Raw genomic sequence first — 16,763 nt, 5'->3', positions numbered from 1 at the left:
AGGGTCAGACCCGAATTTTAGGAATTTTAGGCGTTATTAGAGAAATGCAAATGAAGACAACTCTGAATTATGGCCTCTCACCGAGCAGATTGGCCAATAAGAAAGTGAAGGAAAGTGACAAATATTGGAGGGGATGTGGGAAAATTGGGACACTAATGCACTTTTAGTGGAGCCATGAACTGATCCAACCATTCTGGAGGGCGATTTGGAACCATGCCCAAAGGGCTATAAACTCCCATGTGTAAAAGCCACCCTTTGACTCAGCAATACTAGGTCTGTACTCCAAAGAGATTTCCTGAAAAAAGGAAAAGGACCTATATATACAAAACTACTGAGAGCAACTCTTTTTTGTGTGGCAAAGAATTAGAAGTTGAGGCAAAGTCCACCAATTGGGGAATAACTGAACAAGTTGTGGTATATGATTATGATGGGATGCGATTGTGTTACAAGAAATGAAGAGCAGGACAGTTTCAGAAAAACCTGGGAAGACTTATATGAAGAGAGGCAAAGTGAAATGAGAAGAACCAGGACATTGTACACAGTAGGTGCAATATTATGCAATGATCAACTGTGAATGTGTGATAATTAAAATGAATTTTAAGGTTTACAAATGACAACTATTCTCAGCAATACAATGATCCAAGACAATTCTTTTTTTTTTTTTAAACCCTTACCTTCCGTCTCGGAGTCAATACTGTGTATTGACTCCAAGGCAGAAGAGTGGTGGTAAGGGCTAGGCAATGGGGGTCAAGTGACTTGCCCAGGGTCACACAGCTGGGAAGTGTCTGAGGACAGATTTGAACCTAGGACCTCTTGTCTCTAAGCCTGGTTCTCAATCCAAGACAATTCTTGAAGGTCTCATGATGAAAATGCTATCTGCCACCAGAGAGAGAACTGATGGAGTCTGAATGCAGATCAAAGCATATTTTTTTATACTTTATTTTTCTTGTGGGTTTTTTTTTGGCAGAGGAGATCTGTGTTTTCTTTTGCAATGTAGCTAATATGGAAATGTGTTTTGCATGACTACACATGTATAATCTATATCAAATTGCTTGCTTCTCAAGGAGGGGGGGAGGGAAGGAATGGCAGGAGAGAGTTTAGAACTCAAAAATTTTAAAAATGAATGTTAAAAATTGTTTTTAAAGTAATGAAAAATATAAACATTTAAAATAAACAAAAGGAATATGTATAGTAGTTGTGTAGAGGATAGATCAGAGAGGGAACAAAGTGGGGAAGACCAACTTGGAGGCCACCAGAATAGTCCAGGAAAGAAATGTTGAGGGACTGAGTGAAGGTAGCAGTTGTGCTATGGGTCATTGGTAGGACAGCTGTGCTCTGAGCAGAAATAGGGAAATGTGTAGGAAGGGTGGGTTTAGGTGGCGGATAGAATGGGTTCTATTTTGGACATCTTGAGGTGGCAATGGCATTTCCAGATGTTTAGTGGGTAGCTGATAGTGCAGTAGAGGAGTTAGGGGGAGAGATTAGGACTAGAAACCCTGCCCCCACCCAATTATGGGCTTCCCTTGAAAGTTACCCCAAGGCTGGATGCATGATTGTGGGTCAGAATCCATTTCAACTACATAGTGCCCAAACTCCTGCTGATGTTTCTTTTACTAAACCAAGTAGAAGACAAATTAAAAGGCATTTAATTAAAAGCATAGTAAAATAATTCCAAAGGAAAATTTGCTCCACACATATAGGATTATACTTTTTCCTGTGGGAGAGAGGAAACTCAAGGGACTTATGTGGCCAGGGAATACAGATGGAGAACACAGGAAGCCAAGATAGCTCGTATTCCTAAGACAGTGTATCTCCTGAAATACTTTCTCTCCTGGTGTTTCTTGATGGCATTTCTCTTCTCCTGATACTCCCCATCACTTGTCTTCTTAGCTGGTGGTGTCACTGGGATCCAGGCTGTTTTCTTCATTTCACTGCTCTAATGCAGTCTAGTATCTCTAGATACTAGTCTTCTGGTGTCTGGGATGAGCTTGATCTCTGCTGAATTACATCTTTGTGTTTACTTGTTTGTTTGTTTTTAATGGGAGATGGATTTCTATTAGTTCTTTTAGCTCATAGTTTCAAGAGACATGTCAGTGCTTTTGCAAATCAAATCTGTAGCTATATCAAGAGAAGCCCTTAGGCATCATTAGTCATTTAAACTTTCTTCTGCCTCAGCTGTCACTTTTTGAATTTGTTCTGATCTTTGAATTCAGGTGAGAAAATTATTTTTGCCTCTCATTGTGCTCCTGAATATTTCATAAAAACAATTCCTGGGAGCTTCACTTATCACACCTACAGAGGCAAGGTAGAGCTAGCAATTTTTTTGTTCTCCTTTTCTGCTAGCACTAATCCTGCTGTCCTTCTTACACATAGATTTCAGGGTCTACTATATAGCATTGCTAATGGAATCCATGGGAATGATGAAATAAAATCCCTAAATGAGACCATCAAGACAGAGAAGAAGAGGACCCAGGATAGACACTTGGGAAACATCTATGATAAGTGGGTGGAAGATAGAGGGTGATCCAACAAAAGGAATAATTAGCCCTGGAGGAGAACCAAGAGAGATTAAGTCACAGAAGCCAAGTGAGGAGAAAATATCCAGGAAAGGTATCAGGGCTGACCATCTAGAAAGCTAAAACTACAGAGAGGTCAAGTAGGATGAGGTCAGAAAAAATACCACTGGATTTAAATGAAGAGATCATTGGATCCAGAAATACCACTACTACTAAGGACATCAAAGACAGAGGTTAATGTCTAATGCATATGAAAATGTTTATAGTAGCATTTTTGTCATAAAAATACTGGAAACAATGGGTGTGTAATAATTAAAGTTGAATGGTCAAATGTAATAACTAAAAATTTGGTTTGACAAAGATAATGATGGTTTAAAAAAAGAATTGTGGTCGCCATTTATAAAAATTAAAAATTAAACTATGTGTCTGTTAGTAGCTTTAGTAGTTTTATTTACAGCAAGGTAGAGATATTAAAGTAGGAAATATAGGAAGGAGGTAGAAAAATATCACTTACCAAAAAATATCCTGTCCTAATCCTAGTGCCTCCAGACTGCGAATGTGAATCTGAATTAGAATCTCACCAGATTCTAAAGTCCAGATAAGTGTAGATTAAAAATTAATATCCAATACTCCAAGTATTATATTTTTATAAGATTTATTAATGATCAATTGAAGTAAAGAAACAAAATAGCCTGAGTAAAGAGGAGCTTACCTGGACTGCATTTGTGGGAGAAGACAGAGAGAGAGAGAGAGAGAGAGAGAGAGAGAGAGAGAGAGAGAGAGAGAGAGAGAGAAACTTTTATCTACCAAACATAAGGATGCAATGGTGGGGACGAAAGGAAAGGGACACTGGGAAATGAAGTCCAAGGATACAAAATTCTAATTACACATCAGGAAGCCAAAATCTGAAGGGTCAAAAAAAAAAATTCCCTTTCACAGGTGCTAGGAAATGGTTCAACAAATTGTAACAAATTGGGATAATGGAATATTATTTTGCCATAAAAATGATGAATATGAAAAATGCAGAGAAACATGGGAAGACTTATATGAATTGAGGTTTGGCAAAATAAGTAGAATCGAGAGAACAAATTTTGTAAATATGTTTAGGGTCTGTTTACATTGAAATGAATTAATTTTAATTCATAAAATACTATCTCTTCCGGTCACTCAGGAGGGTTCCATCTGGGACAAAACCCTAGGAGTATATAAGCTGTCAAGGGCTCTAAGCATTTCCTCTCTCACCGGTGAGATGGAAGTTCGTGAAAGAGTGTTCCTTACCTGTATGGGATAGGAATGGGAGTGGAGGTGGAGGTGGGAGGGTGGGGGAGATTTTCTATAGTTTTCTAATTTACAACTGTGGTTTATTCAATGACTTTAACCAACTGTTTTGTATGTCAAATATAGAATAAATCTGATGGGGGCTGAAGCCAGAGATTTTCAATAATTTTCCCTCTCCCAGTATAATAAATAATCCAGTAGTAGTATAATAATCCAGATGTAACCTTGTCTGTATGGGGCACCTATTTTTCTGTGCTTTTAATGTGTCTTCGATTTGGTGTAGTAAAAGAAACAACAGTGGGAGTTTGGGCACTGAGGTTGGAATGGATTCTGACCCACGATCATGCACCCAGCCTTGGGGTAACTTTCAGGGGAAGCCCAGAAGGGGAAGGAGTCCAGTGATGCTTACGTCTCATCCGGCCAACCCGCCATCGGGCCATTTTCCTGCTGTTACTCGGCTGTTCCTCCCCTCCTGGACTGTCACCCTCCACGTGGGGCCCAAGACCTAGGTCTTCCAACATGCCCCTGGTCGTCAAGCTCCCTCATTTCTGGAGCTCCCATCCCGAGGCACCAACCCAATGTGTTGGTGATTGAATGTGGGCAAATAAGCTCCCTACAAATCTTTTGATTGGCCCTAGAAACTAGCCCATGAGCCCACGTTTCTGCTTCCCATCCCATGCAGCCATTCACCCAGGCCTTCTCACCATCTGCATGCTGATCTCCCCAAAGATGTTTTCACTTCCTCTGAAGAAAACTCTCAAGTTCCCAATCTTCCCCATGAATATTGTCTGCCTTTAGTAGAATGCAAACTCCTTAAGGAGAGGTAGAGCCTGCCTAATTTTTTTTCTTTCTGAAGCCCTTACCTTCTGCCTTGGGATTGATACTCTCTGTTCCAAGGCAGAAGAGTGATAAGAGCTAGGCAGCCATTGGGGTTAAGTGACTTGCCCAAGGTCACACAGCTAGAAGTGTCTGAGGTCAGGTTTGAACTCAGGACCTTTCATCTCCAGGCCTGGCTCTGGATCCTCCTCAAAGACTTTTTTTTTTCATAGAAGAGGAAACAAGCTGAGAAAGATGAAAGGACTTGCTGAGGGAGGATCCAAAGCTACACCCAGTAATTCCTAGAAGGAAGAAGGCTGGAGTAAGGGCTCTTCCTGCCCAACACTCCCAACATCTAGAATCCTCAGGCCCAAACCCTAAAATGTCAGAGTTGACAGAGTGCTTGTTGTTCTTTTTCAAAGGATGCCAGTCATGGGGGATGTCTTGACTTTTGAGTGAATTGAATCTAAACGAGGTAGAGTTGCACAGTCATCGGCCAGGGCAGCCTGGGATAGAGGACCAGATCCAGATGCAGGAGGGCCTGGGTTCAAATCTGAATTCAGACACTTCTTAGATGTGTGACACCAGGTAGGTCACCTAACCCAATCAACTAGTCTGGCCGCTCTTCTGTCTTGGAATTGATTCGAAGGTGCAAACATCAACAGCATGGAAATAGGTTCTGATCAATGGGAAGGGTGGGGGGAGGGGAGGGAGGGAAATAATGCGATTATTGTACCAAGGAATAATGTTTGAAATTGACCAAATAAAATTAGAAAGAAGGAGAATTGATCCTAAGGTATCTTAGTATCTACTACCAGGAAGGGTTTAAAAAGAACCCAAACAAACAAAAATCCAAATCTAAGTCATTAGCCTCACTCTCTCTTCTAGAGTCACCAAAGTTCAAGACCCAAGTCAAGACGATGGGCGATGGGCCAGGATGCAGCGGGAGACCTGGGCTTCCGTGTCTGGCCAAGCCTAAACTCTCTACAGAGCTTGCTTCGGCCACCTTCAGGGCCATTTGAACAACTTCTCTTCCTCCCATTCCACAAGAGGAAGTCTTGCCGGGCTCGGGGTGGGTGTCCCCCTAACCCACCCCAGCTTGAGGTCTGTGCCCCGACCCCTGGCCCAAGAAAGTCATCCGGGGCTCCTCTAGATCCCTGGAGCCACGGGGAGGAGTTGGGAGGTCCCAAGCCTCAGAGGGGCCAGTCCCCACCCCGACCCAGAGGAGGAAACTGAGCTTCAGAGGCTACACGGCTTGTCCAAGGTCATACAGCCGGAGTCCCAGAACCCCAAGTCTGGAGTCCTTTCTATCACACCCTGCTGGCTGCCTGGGGAAGGGACTTGTCCAAGGTCACAGAGCTTCTGCCATGACCGAGATGAGACTCTGGGGCTCCTGACTCCTCCGGGGCCCAAATCAGACGAGAAGGGGGGATGCCCCTCCCCTAAACAGTGCCTTGCGCGCTGTAGATCTACATAAATCTTTGTACGGTTTCACTGGGGAGATGGTGAGGAAGTCCGGCAGCTGCCACCTTGTGTGCCCAGCCGGGAGACGGCTCGCGGCCCAGGGCAGTTTGCTTGACCAGAGGCGAGGGCAGCTTTGTCCTGAGCACGCTGGTCCCAGCTGGCACAGGAGGGAGGCACGGGTCGAATGGCAGCTCTCCCTCCTGCTGACTACCTGTTTGGCTTGGAGTTAAGTCCGTGATCCTCTCCCGCCGATTTATTTATAAAATGAAATGGGTGGAAACAGCTGAAGCCGGAGTCCTTCCAGCTCTGGATCCCATGATTCCACTTTGTGGGGGCGGGGTCAGGGGCGAGCCCGCGGGGGAGGGGGGGAAGCAGTCCCGTCCAGTGGAAGGTCATCTTTTCTCCTAGCGCTGGCCACTCGCTCCCTGCAGCCCCGGGAAGGCTTCTCTGAAGCCCATAACCTTCCCCCCTCCCAGAGGCAGTTCCCGGCTGAGCCGCTGCCTAGCCCCCCTGGACAGGACCGGCCTGGAGGTTCCCAGAATCCTACCAGCTCCCTGGGGAGGAAAAGGACTGGCCAACCAGAGGGGGGGGGTCCCACTGGGCCAGCAGCCGGGAGCCACCGGGAGATGGAGGACCCAGATTTAAACGTCTGCAGGCCTCCTTAGCATGTCCATTAGCCTCCTGAGGCTGTTTTTCCTGTGTAAAATATGGAGCTATGGGAAATCGGGGTTTAGAAAGCCCAACCTTGTGGTTTCAGGAACCCCTGGCACTCTTCAAAGACTCCCCCTCCCCCTCCTAAAGCTTTTATGTGGGTTTTCTCTTCTGACATTTATATGAGAAATTAAGACATCTTAATACCATTAGAAAAAGAGGTTTGGGGGGCCACCGGGTGGCTCAGGGGATGGAGAGCCAGGCCTAGACAGGTCCTGGGTTCAAATTTAACCTGATACTTCCTAGCTGTGTGGCCCTGGGCAAGTCACTTGACCCCTGTGGCCTAGCCCTTACCACTCTTCTGCTTTGGAACCAATACACGGTACTGATTCTAAGGCGGAAGGTGGGGGGTTTAAAAAAATTCTTTTTGACCGAAGGTCCCCCAGGTCACTCTTGAAGAACCGTGGAACAGGATCTCTGAGCGTCCTTCCAGCTCTTAAGAAAAAGATCCCGTGCTCTCTGACGCAGCTAGGCCGCTAGAGGGCTCCGGAGTGGAGACTGCCCAGAGGCTGTGGCAGGGTGTGGGAAAAGCCGGAGCTAATGCGAGTCCCCGGGGTATGATAGGGGAAGGGGAGACCCCCCAGAACTCGAATACTGCCCAGTTCAATCCTAACCCTAATCCCATCTGGGCCAGTTTGCAGTGACTCTTGGGTAAGTCTGGGGCTCACTGGGGGCCTCAGTGCTCCTCAGGGTGGGTTTATGACCCGGCAGAAGCCAGGTGAGGGGCCAGGGGCACAAAGGGGGATGGGGGATTCAGCCCCTGCCAGCCTGGGGGGCTGGGAGAGCACTGAAAAGCTGGGCAAGATGCCCATGGGAAAATCAGCGCTGTTTTCAGAAGGCTGGCCCTGAGCCCAGAACCATGCTGAGCCCCCTCCCCAGGCTCCCCTCAACCATTCCATTCTATTCCATTTCCTCTATCCTCAGTCCGCCCGTAGCACAAGCCCCCTCCTGGGCCTTGGCAATGCCACACAGGGGCCTGAGCGCAGAGAGGGCAGCAGTCTGCTGGAGGAAGGGGAGGGTCAAGTCTCTGGGTTGGGAGGGGGTCCCCCCCTTCTCCGAGAGGCCCCAGTTCTCTTAATGGCGCCTACCCGGCGTGGGAGGGTCTCTGGGCATCTCATCTGGCATGTCTATGGCTGCTCCCCCCACCTTCTGCCTCCTCAGATACGGGGTGCCTGGTTGGCAGGTCTTTCCTGTTGGTGGGAGAGTGCGAGTGACCCAACCCAAGCCTGACTCTATGCTGCCCCAGCCCAGGGCACCCCTTTCACAATCCTATACAGAGTTGTTTCTTTTTCTGTTTAATTTACAAAATATCCCAATAATAATAATAATAATAATAATAATAATAAAATATAGAGAGGAGAGGGGCAGGGGGCTCCCCACGGCCCTGCCGTGCCCCCCATCCCTATTCCCCACTACCAGTCCCTCCCCTAGCATGGGGAGACACCCAGCAGCATCTCACACAAACTCTCACCATCCCCCCTTAAAACAGGGGGAAATATAGGCACAGGATGGGGGCTAGTCCCCCTCAGACACAGACAGACACACGGAAGATCTGCCCCCACCCCTGCCCCTGTGAAGCAGGCCAAGGCATGGCCGGGGAGGAGTCCGTTGCCACGTGGGGGCTCCTTTCTCTCCCCTAACCCCGACCGCATGGGCTGCAGGCTCCCGGGCTCCGAGGGACCTCCGCTAGAACCCTGGCACGGCTGCCTATTGCACTCGGGGGAGCAACAAGAGGCCCAGGGCCATCAGGGCCGCCAGGGCCGAGGGGCCGCTGGGGCTGCCCTTGTTTGGGGCTTTTCGGCTGTGCTGGCAACTCTCCCCGTGCCAGCCCTGGTAGCACTGGCACTGGAAGTGTTCCCGGAGCTGGGCCAGATCGTTTGGGCTAAACTGGCCCTCGGCCCGGAAGAGGGGCTCCTCGGGGCTCTCGGCAGGGCGCAGGCGGAAGCTCTGGGGGTTCAGGTGCAGGAAGGCATTGGATCCAGGCTGCCGCCGATAGCATCGCCCGTGCCCGTGGCACAGGTCCTGGCTGCAGCGCAGGGCGGCCTCGGACACGTTCACCAGGTACGGGGCCAGGCGGCTCTCCAGGTACTCCTTGATTTTCTGGCAGGTTTCCTGGAGAGAACGCAGAGCGCGTCAGGGCAAGGGACGCCTTCCCCACTTCCCACACCCCACACTTCAGAAAAGGGATCGGTTTTGGCCAGCCCAGCCCATTAAGGGTGGTCCTGGGTCGGGGTTTCAAGTTCCCGGACGTCTCCTCTAGGCTCCTTTCCAAAGGAGTGCCGGGGACGGGGCAGAGTGGGAGAAGATGGGAGCGTCCAGCCCACCTGAGGGACCCTCAGACAGCTCCTGCCTCCCAGTGTGTGCCTGGAGGGAAGCCTGGACAGCACCGCCTCCTCCTGCCTAGGCCGCTCGCTCCCTCCCTCCTTGAATGTCTCCTCTCCCTAGTGCCGGACAGAGCTCCTTCAGGGCACCTCCAGAGCCCCGAAGGGGGGGTGACACCCTCTGAACGAGGGGCCTCCCCTCCTTGTGGCATCCTTTGTGTGTGAGGCCTCAGGGAGAAGGACCACCCAGGGCAGGGAAGAGGCTCTGGATCACTGGAGCCCGGGGTGGTGGGCACAGGGAGAGAAAGTGGGGAGAGACCCATTTGTCTGCAAGCCCATAGGGTGAGGATTTGGGGGAGACAGGAGGGGATCACCCCTTCTTGGATCCCTTCCCTCAGACCCTTTGTTTCCAAGAGAGCCCCAGGCACCCCCAGACAGGGGAGGGGGGGACAGGGATTCGGAGGCCAGATCTGAGCCCTTCATTCTCCCCTCCCCACCCTTTTCCTGCCTGGGGAGGCATTCAGGACAAGGGGGAGGGGAGGAGGGCGACAAGGAGAAGCAGCTGCTGAAACAAAGAGGCGAGTTTCCCCTTTCCTTTAAAGGCTAGTCAGGGAGAAGTGGGGAGAGCGGGGATCGAGAGGCAAGGCAAGGGCCGTGTGAGGGGAGAGCAGAACAGTGTCACCACGAAGCCCTCCCGGAGCAGGGATGGAACAGGGAACTCGAGGGTCACTTTTTGGCCTCAGGTTCTCCCCCTGTAAAAGGATCCTTTAAGGCCCCCCAGCTCGGCCGTCCTGTCTGAGGGCCCTCCCAGCTCTGCTCTTCTGTTCGGGGTTCTAAGAGCCCTTCTGGCGTGACGTTTTCTCTTTAAGCAGTCTGGGGGCTCTGACCTGTTCTGTTTGGCCCCAGAAAGCAAAACCAGGAATAATGACGGCAAGTTTACAAAGAGGCACGTTTTCGATTTCGTGTCAGAAAGGAAAAAAGCCCCAACAAACCTCTCCCCAAGCCCCGCCATCCCTGGGGGGCCCTTCCACCTTCCACATGGGTGAGTCTAGGCTCCTCCCAGCTGACATCTCATTCTAATTTCGACACCTCTGCCATGACGGGAACAAGGTTCCTGTCCTTCTTCCTATCTTCTGGTAAGCTTAGGACTGTAACTCACCTCTTCCTGAGCAGCTGCATCACCCCCAAATCCCTGACGAGGCGCATCTGTTTGTGGGAGGTGGTTTTGGGTCTGTTTTTGGCTTTTCTCCCTCAGACTGGAAAGAACCTTAGGCTGAGGCAGGAAATCTAGATTTTCAGTCTATGTTTGTCACTTATTCACTGTGTGAAACGAGGCAAATCCCTGCCCATCTCTGAGCCTCAGTCTCCCCACCTGTTAAAAACGGGCTCCTATAGGGTCTCGAGCCTCTGTGGCTCTCAGGATGCAAGGCAAGTCGTGGGCCAGCCCAGTCAGTCTAGTCCACAGGCAATACCTACCGGGCTCTTGGTATAGTAGGCATCTCCCCAGAAGATGATTCCAGCCGCTCCTAGTGCTGCACTCTCCCCAATGGTGGAGATGAGGTCCATCTAGGAGTGAGGAGACAGGTCAGAGCTGCAGGGAAAGGTGGGGTAAAGAGGCGGCTGCTTCCCCAATGCCTCCCCAGACACGTCTGGGCATGGTTCCAAGCCTTAGATCAGAGGCAGAGAGGGGTCCCCGGGGGACGAGGTTTGCTCTCTATCCCCTCCAGGCCTTTTGGGGTACATAAGGAAAGGAGAATTTCTGCCAGACACCCCCTCCCTCGAGGGCCCTATCCGGGCTCCCTTCCACTCTGGAAAGTCTAGGGCAGCGGCATTAGCGAGGCTTTCCAAACTCAGAAAACCCCTGGGTTATTTCCTATCTCACCCTCCTCCCTTGGGCCAGGGGGCTAGTGTGGGGGAGGCTCCTAAGGCATAGGCTCAGCTCGGCCTCCTGGACGCAGCCCACTCTTTAAAGTGGGACTCCTCTTTCAGAGCTGGCCTATGGCGTGTCTAAGGATCCCGGCTCCTTTCCGTGGCAGCTGGTTACCTCGCTGAGGACGGTGAAGCTCTGGGTGTAGGTAGGGCGAGTATAGACGAAGACTGGGAGGGAGTAGCCGGCGTGGTGCTCCCGGGCCACCCTCAGGGCCTCTTCCACCCGGGAGCGCACAAACTTCCGACAGTTGGAGGAGGACTTTAGCATGGGATCCAGGTAGATGGAAGGGTAGAGGGCACTGCTCTCGGCCCAGAGCCAGGCCAGCTGGTCGTTCCTGGAGACCTCCACGTCTGGGCAGCGACCCGTGTAGCTAGACCAGTTCTGCACATAGTCGTGGTTGTAACAGTCAGGGAAGAGGTAGAAACCCCAGAGCTGGCGGGGCCGGGTTTCCTTGGCCCACCGAAGGGTCTCCAGCATGAACTGCCGGGCCGCAAACTCAAACTCGTACTGCGCCTGCTTGCCCACCTGCTCCTGTGACCAGGTGGGGTGGCGGAGGCTGACGAGCTGGCGGGAGACCTTTCGGTACACGTCTTTGCTCTGCCAATTTCGGATCCAGACCGGGCGCCAGTCCTCCCAGTCGATGACCGCCAGACCCTCGCGATCGGGGGATCTGATATAGTGCCGCACGCCTTCGGGCAACCGTTCCAGGTGCTCCATCAGGCTACTGTTCTGGGGCACTCCACCGTGCACTGGGCGCAGATGGGAGTCATGGTATGGGTAGTAGCCCAGCCGATCTCGATAGAAGATGGTGAGATTCTGATTCACGAAGCCTTCGTTGGGTGACGCCTTCACATCAAACACACTGAAGTTCAGAGAGACCCGGAACCGAGGCCAGCAGTCCTGGGTGGGGGCATTCCAGGCCACCAGGAAGGGTCTTCGAGTGAAGATGGGTGGGGCGGTGGGCTTTGTCTCATCACTTCTGGGCCCTGCGGATGCCAGGGACACCAAGAGGGTCAGAGTCAGGGCCAGGGCTGTCCTGGCCTCTGCCCACATCATTGGGGACTCCTGTGTGCAAGCTGAAGGGCTGGCTCAGGACCTGCTGGGAGGGGAGAAAAAGGAAGGTTTTAGTGGTCTCCCAAGAGCGGTTCGCATTCTTCCTCCCCTACCCTGAGGTAGCTAGACAAGCCTTTTCAGGTCCATTCTAATTATAACTCTTCCGAAGTCTCTTAACTCTCTGGCAGGGGATCTCACTTCACTTTCCTTACATGTAAAAATAGAGAGGTTGGACTAAACCCCGGGCTGCGGCTCCATGGGGCTGGGTCCCTTGCAGCCGCACTCTATCAACTCTTCCTTTGCTCACCAGCCTCAGGTCCTCCAGGGAAGAACAAAGGCAGCCCCGAGCCCAGCCGAGAGGGAGTCCTCAGCCAGCCGGAGCAGTCCGGACCTCCCACGGCGGGGAGCGGTTGCCGGCTGGGCAGGGCTGGGGTAGGGTAGGGCAGGGCAGGGCTCCGATCCAGCCAGCGCGTCCTGAATGCCGACTCGGCCACGGCCAAGGCCACGGCCACAGCCGCCCCCGCCTGAGCGCCGGCCCCAGCTGCTCCCCACTCCGGCCCGTGTGCTCGGGCTCCCCCTTCCCGCGCGGGGCCCCTAGCGGCAGAACAAGCCCCCTTTGTTGGCGGCTCGGCCCCCAGCCCCCCCCCCCTCCGCTGCACGTGGGTCTCGCGCCCGCCGGGCTCCGGCTCCCAGCCGGGAGCGGGTCGGGCTCCCCGAAGGGAAGGCGCGGGCTACCCCCCTCCGCCCCCTCCCCCCATCAGTGCCAAAGCTAGGGGCGCAGGCACCCCGGGGGAGTCTGGGGGCGGAGCGTCACTCGTACTTACTCACCTCTTACAGAGAGCCCGAGCCACCCCCATGGCCACCGGCGCCCACAACCCCAAACACCGGACCCCCCAGTCCACACAGGGATCTTTGCAACCGTCCCAACTTTCCCTCCCACGGCCCCACCCCCTCGGCCCCGCGCGGCCCCTTTAAAAGATCAGAGGGGGGGCGGGACCAGGGCCGCCTTCAGGGTGCCAGGTGGGGAAGGATTTTTTTGAGTGGTTAGATTGGAGAAGACTCTTTCTCTAAGAGTCTCCACGAGTCTTTTATGGGAAAGACACTTCTTTTCTCTCGGGAACGCGAAAGTGCCTTGTGCTGTAGAGCCTCCCACCCGCCCCTCCGCGGAGTGGAGAGCCTAATCCCGTCTTCCCCTCCTTCCTGATACGAATGGTACAGCCCGGCTCCTGCAGAGGCGCTTCTAGCCCTTTAAAGAGACAGACAGAAACTGACCATAGAAAGGGGGGAGGGGAAAAGGGGAGGTGGGGCGCAGATAGAGAAGGTAACCTGTAGCTTTCCAACCTGGACCTCCCTTCTCTCCTCCCCTCCCCGGTGACTGTGTAGTGAGCCTAATCACCCCTTTCTTTAGGAAGGGGCAGTTTTTGGCCCCTGGGTCTCCTAACAATACCCCTGTCACTGCAGCTGGTCAGTCCTTATTCCTCTAGCCCCTTATTGCCCAGGACTGGGCCCAGTTCAACCCTGGCTGATCCCTGCACCCCCGACCCCTTCAGATCGAGCCAGGTGGGAGCCTTGCCCCAGGCATTCATCTCATCTAAAAGCACCGTGGGGGATGGGGAGGAGAGGGTCGGTAACAGCTTGGTCCCTTCCTCCCAGTGGGCCCCACGGACTCCCCCCAGAGGCTGGGGCTTTGACTGAATGCCTTCGTTACTAAGACAACAGGCCTCTGTCCAGGGAATGCCTGCCTGGCCTGGGGGAGGAGGCTGGTGGCCACCTGGTCCTGGAGCCAGGGAAGGGTGGGAGTAGGAAGGGAAGAAGGACCAGAGATGTTGAGGTAGAGGGTCTTGTTCCAAATTCCCAACTCAGCCCAGGAGGAAACTGAGGCCCAGAGGACAAAGACTTTCCTCTCCCCTCATTTCCCCTATACAACTTGGCCCTTCCCCTGTGGCCACTCTTGGGGGTGGAGGAATGTGGACATGGCTGAAACTTCAGCTTGGGGAGGGGGCCTCCCTGGCTTTAAACAAAAGGAAGGCCAATAGACCTTCCTGAGCTCCTGAAGGGGGGCAGGAAACGGGTGAGGAACCCTGCAGGAAGTTCCAGTCCTCTATTGAACCTCCAGCTGGTTTAACTCTTCCAGTACCTGCTTCTCCTGCTGTGGGGCCCCAGATTCCACCCCCACCCCCAATTCCATTCCTAGTTATTGTCTTTCGACCCCACCCACCCCTTGTGAGAGATTTTCTCCCCACATGCACATTCTAGCCCTTTCCCCATTCATAGGCAGGGAGACTCAGGCCAAAGTCTGAAGGTTGTTTTTCCCCTGATCCAAGGATTAAAAGAATCTGTTTCCATCAAATGCAGGTCCCTCAGCACTGTCCTTCCACTATCTGAGACTCAAACCATTAGCCTGTGGACAGAAGTGGAGACCCTACTTGTTAAGGCCACCGGGTACCCCCCTAACAGTCACATTTAGTCTGCCCCCCACCCACCCCTGTCAGGGAATTGGTTGTGCTCACCTGTAGATCTGGGCTTGGCTCTGTAGATGCTGATGGGTTAGATCAGGAGAAAGGGATGTTCTCTTCCAGCCGACCCTACTTCTAATCCTTTCACTGTTCTCAGAGCCCTGGGATCAATTTCTTTCTGTTTTTCCACTTCATCCAGAACCCCTCTGCCCCGTGTGTCTGCTCTCTGATATCCTTCACTCTCCCTGATGCCTAGGAGGCACCTCCTGGCTGCCTCCTGCTTCTCCCGGGCTGGGTCCCTAGTGCCTGGTGTTCTTACTAAAGTCCCATCCCCTCCCTTTTCCTCATTTCCTGCTGCCCCTCCAAGAGGAAGAGACCTAATGACCAGAGGCGGGTGGGTGGGCAGGAAGAGGCCAGTCTCCCCCAGCTTCCCTTCCGGTATCCCCAATCCATGCTTTTCTCTAGGGACTTATCTTGGGTCACCTCTTCCCCTTCCATAAATACCCTTGGCTTCCTGAGCCTTAAAAGTTGCAAACAGGGATGTGGGAGTCAGAGGAGCTGAGAGGGAAAGTTTTTCCCCACAGGGCCTTCAGCTGTGAAGAGTGGTCTGGGCAGAGGGTACTGGGGAGGAGAGGGGCAGGAAGTGGATAGGGGGGGAAGAGGGAGAAGCTGTTTCAGTAATCTCAGTCTCCCCCTTGGGCTCCTGACCATGAGAGGAACCAGAGTCAAAAGGGAAAATGAATAAGGAAGAGTTTGTTCGGGCATTCAGCTCAATTACGAGGTCTATGCCAGGGGCAGTGCCAGGCCAGTGGCTCAGGCCACTAAAGGATCCGAGATGGGAGGGGAGAGGAACAAGAGAGGGAACAGGACAAGGCTGGGCACTGAGGAAGAAAGCTTTATCTGTGTATGAAATGTGAGTTGGGGATGGGGGTGGGTGGGGAGGGAAGAGGCAGGGAAGTGGAAGGGGGGTGTTGGAGGGGAAGGGAAGGAACTTCCAGGAGCTGAGTCAGGTTTTTTCCACTGAGAGCAGAAGAAAAATTCCACCCTAAGCCTTTAAAGCCAAGAATATGCATATACATGGGTGCATATGTGTACATATGTGTAGTGGAAAGACCACATTTCAAATAAACTTGAGATTGAATCCTGGCACTACCACTTATTTGTGTGAATTTCACCAAGCTCAACATCTTTGGGTCTCAAAAATCCTCATCTGTAAAAGAAAGGGCTGGGACTAGTTGCTTTCTACTGTTCCTTACAGCTCTACCTTGACATTTGTATGAGTGTAGGGTGCTGGGGCACTGTGCATATTTATTTGTTTATGTGAATGTCTGGATCAGGGGTGTGGTAGGTAGTGGAATTGCCCTCTCCCTTATCCAGCCTCCTATTCTATCTCCCCGCCGCCCTCAACTACTCCTGAAGTGGCAGGGAGAGTCCAGCTCAATTCAAGGACAAAGATTTCCTTAAGGTGTGCCTGGTCACTAGATCTCCAATAAATTCTTGGAGTTCCCAAGGAAAATGGAAACAAAGGCAGCTAGGGGACCAGGTGGATGAGTGCCAGGCCTGGAGTCAGGATGACCCGATTTCAAATTCAGCCTCTGACACTTACAACCCATATAACTATGGGCAAATCACTTGGCCTGTTTACCTCAGTTTCCTCATCTATAGGATGAGCTGGAGAAGGAAAATAGTAAATTACGTACAATATCTTTGCCAAGAAAACCCCAAATGGGGTCCCTGAGTCAGATACAATTGAAACAATATATTTGTTGATTAGATGGATTTACCCCCCAATATCCAGGGACCCCCCATCCCCTTCCCCAGACTCAGGATACCTGGGGATACCTAATTCTCGGCACCCTTGCCCTTCTTTCAATAAAATAAAGAGGTCTCTGCTTTGTTTTGGTTTTTAATCTGTATGATGAAGGAGTTGAGCTGGACAATTCCCAAGGTCCTTTCTAGCTCCAAGTCCTAAGATACCCGGTCCCTGAAATTCTTTTGCTGTGAGGGCCTATATATTGAGGGAGAAAATTAACTGAGAAAGTCAGATAGATGGGGGAAGAAAGCTTTGAAGCCTTCCACCACCTGATCTTAAAAGCCCCCAAGGAATGGGAGAGAGAGAAAAGCTGAGCAGAGCCCTGGCCCCTGTTCAGGGTAGGGAGGTTCCCTCTGAGGGTTAAAGGAGGAAGGAAGTGAGCTCAGGCCACTGGGAATGAGGGAA

The 16,763-nt window shown here is 52.0% G+C and overlaps 1 protein-coding gene across 6 annotated transcripts; it reads right to left on the bottom strand.

Moving 5' to 3' along the window:
- Positions 1–8,064: 8,064 nt before the first annotated feature.
- On the bottom strand, positions 8,065–14,873 carry HYAL2 (hyaluronidase 2). 6 transcript variants are annotated; one of them, XM_016424398.2, is made up of 4 exons: positions 14,600–14,873; positions 11,151–12,135; positions 10,583–10,672; positions 8,065–8,897 (listed from the first exon to the last, which is right to left on the bottom strand). In XM_016424398.2, the coding sequence occupies exons 2-4, from the start codon at positions 12,090–12,092 to the stop codon at positions 8,493–8,495; spliced, it is 1,437 nt and encodes a 478-aa protein (XP_016279884.1). In that variant the 5' UTR covers positions 12,093–12,135; positions 14,600–14,873; the 3' UTR covers positions 8,065–8,492. The 6 variants fall into 6 exon arrangements, with proteins under 6 accessions (XP_016279884.1, XP_016279885.1, XP_001378617.3 ...); XM_016424399.2 differs by having other exon boundaries at positions 11,151–12,132; XM_001378580.5 differs by lacking the exon at positions 14,600–14,873 and adding an exon at positions 12,918–13,283 and having other exon boundaries at positions 11,151–12,132.
- Between the last annotated feature and the right edge of the window lie 1,890 nt (positions 14,874–16,763).

This window comes from Monodelphis domestica, chromosome 7 (genome assembly GCF_027887165.1).
Source record: "Monodelphis domestica isolate mMonDom1 chromosome 7, mMonDom1.pri, whole genome shotgun sequence".
In the NCBI taxonomy this organism is placed as follows: Eukaryota; Metazoa; Chordata; class Mammalia; order Didelphimorphia; family Didelphidae; genus Monodelphis; species Monodelphis domestica.
The sequence above is the reverse complement of the archived record's forward strand: the minus strand, read 5'-3'. Positions and strand labels throughout refer to the sequence as shown.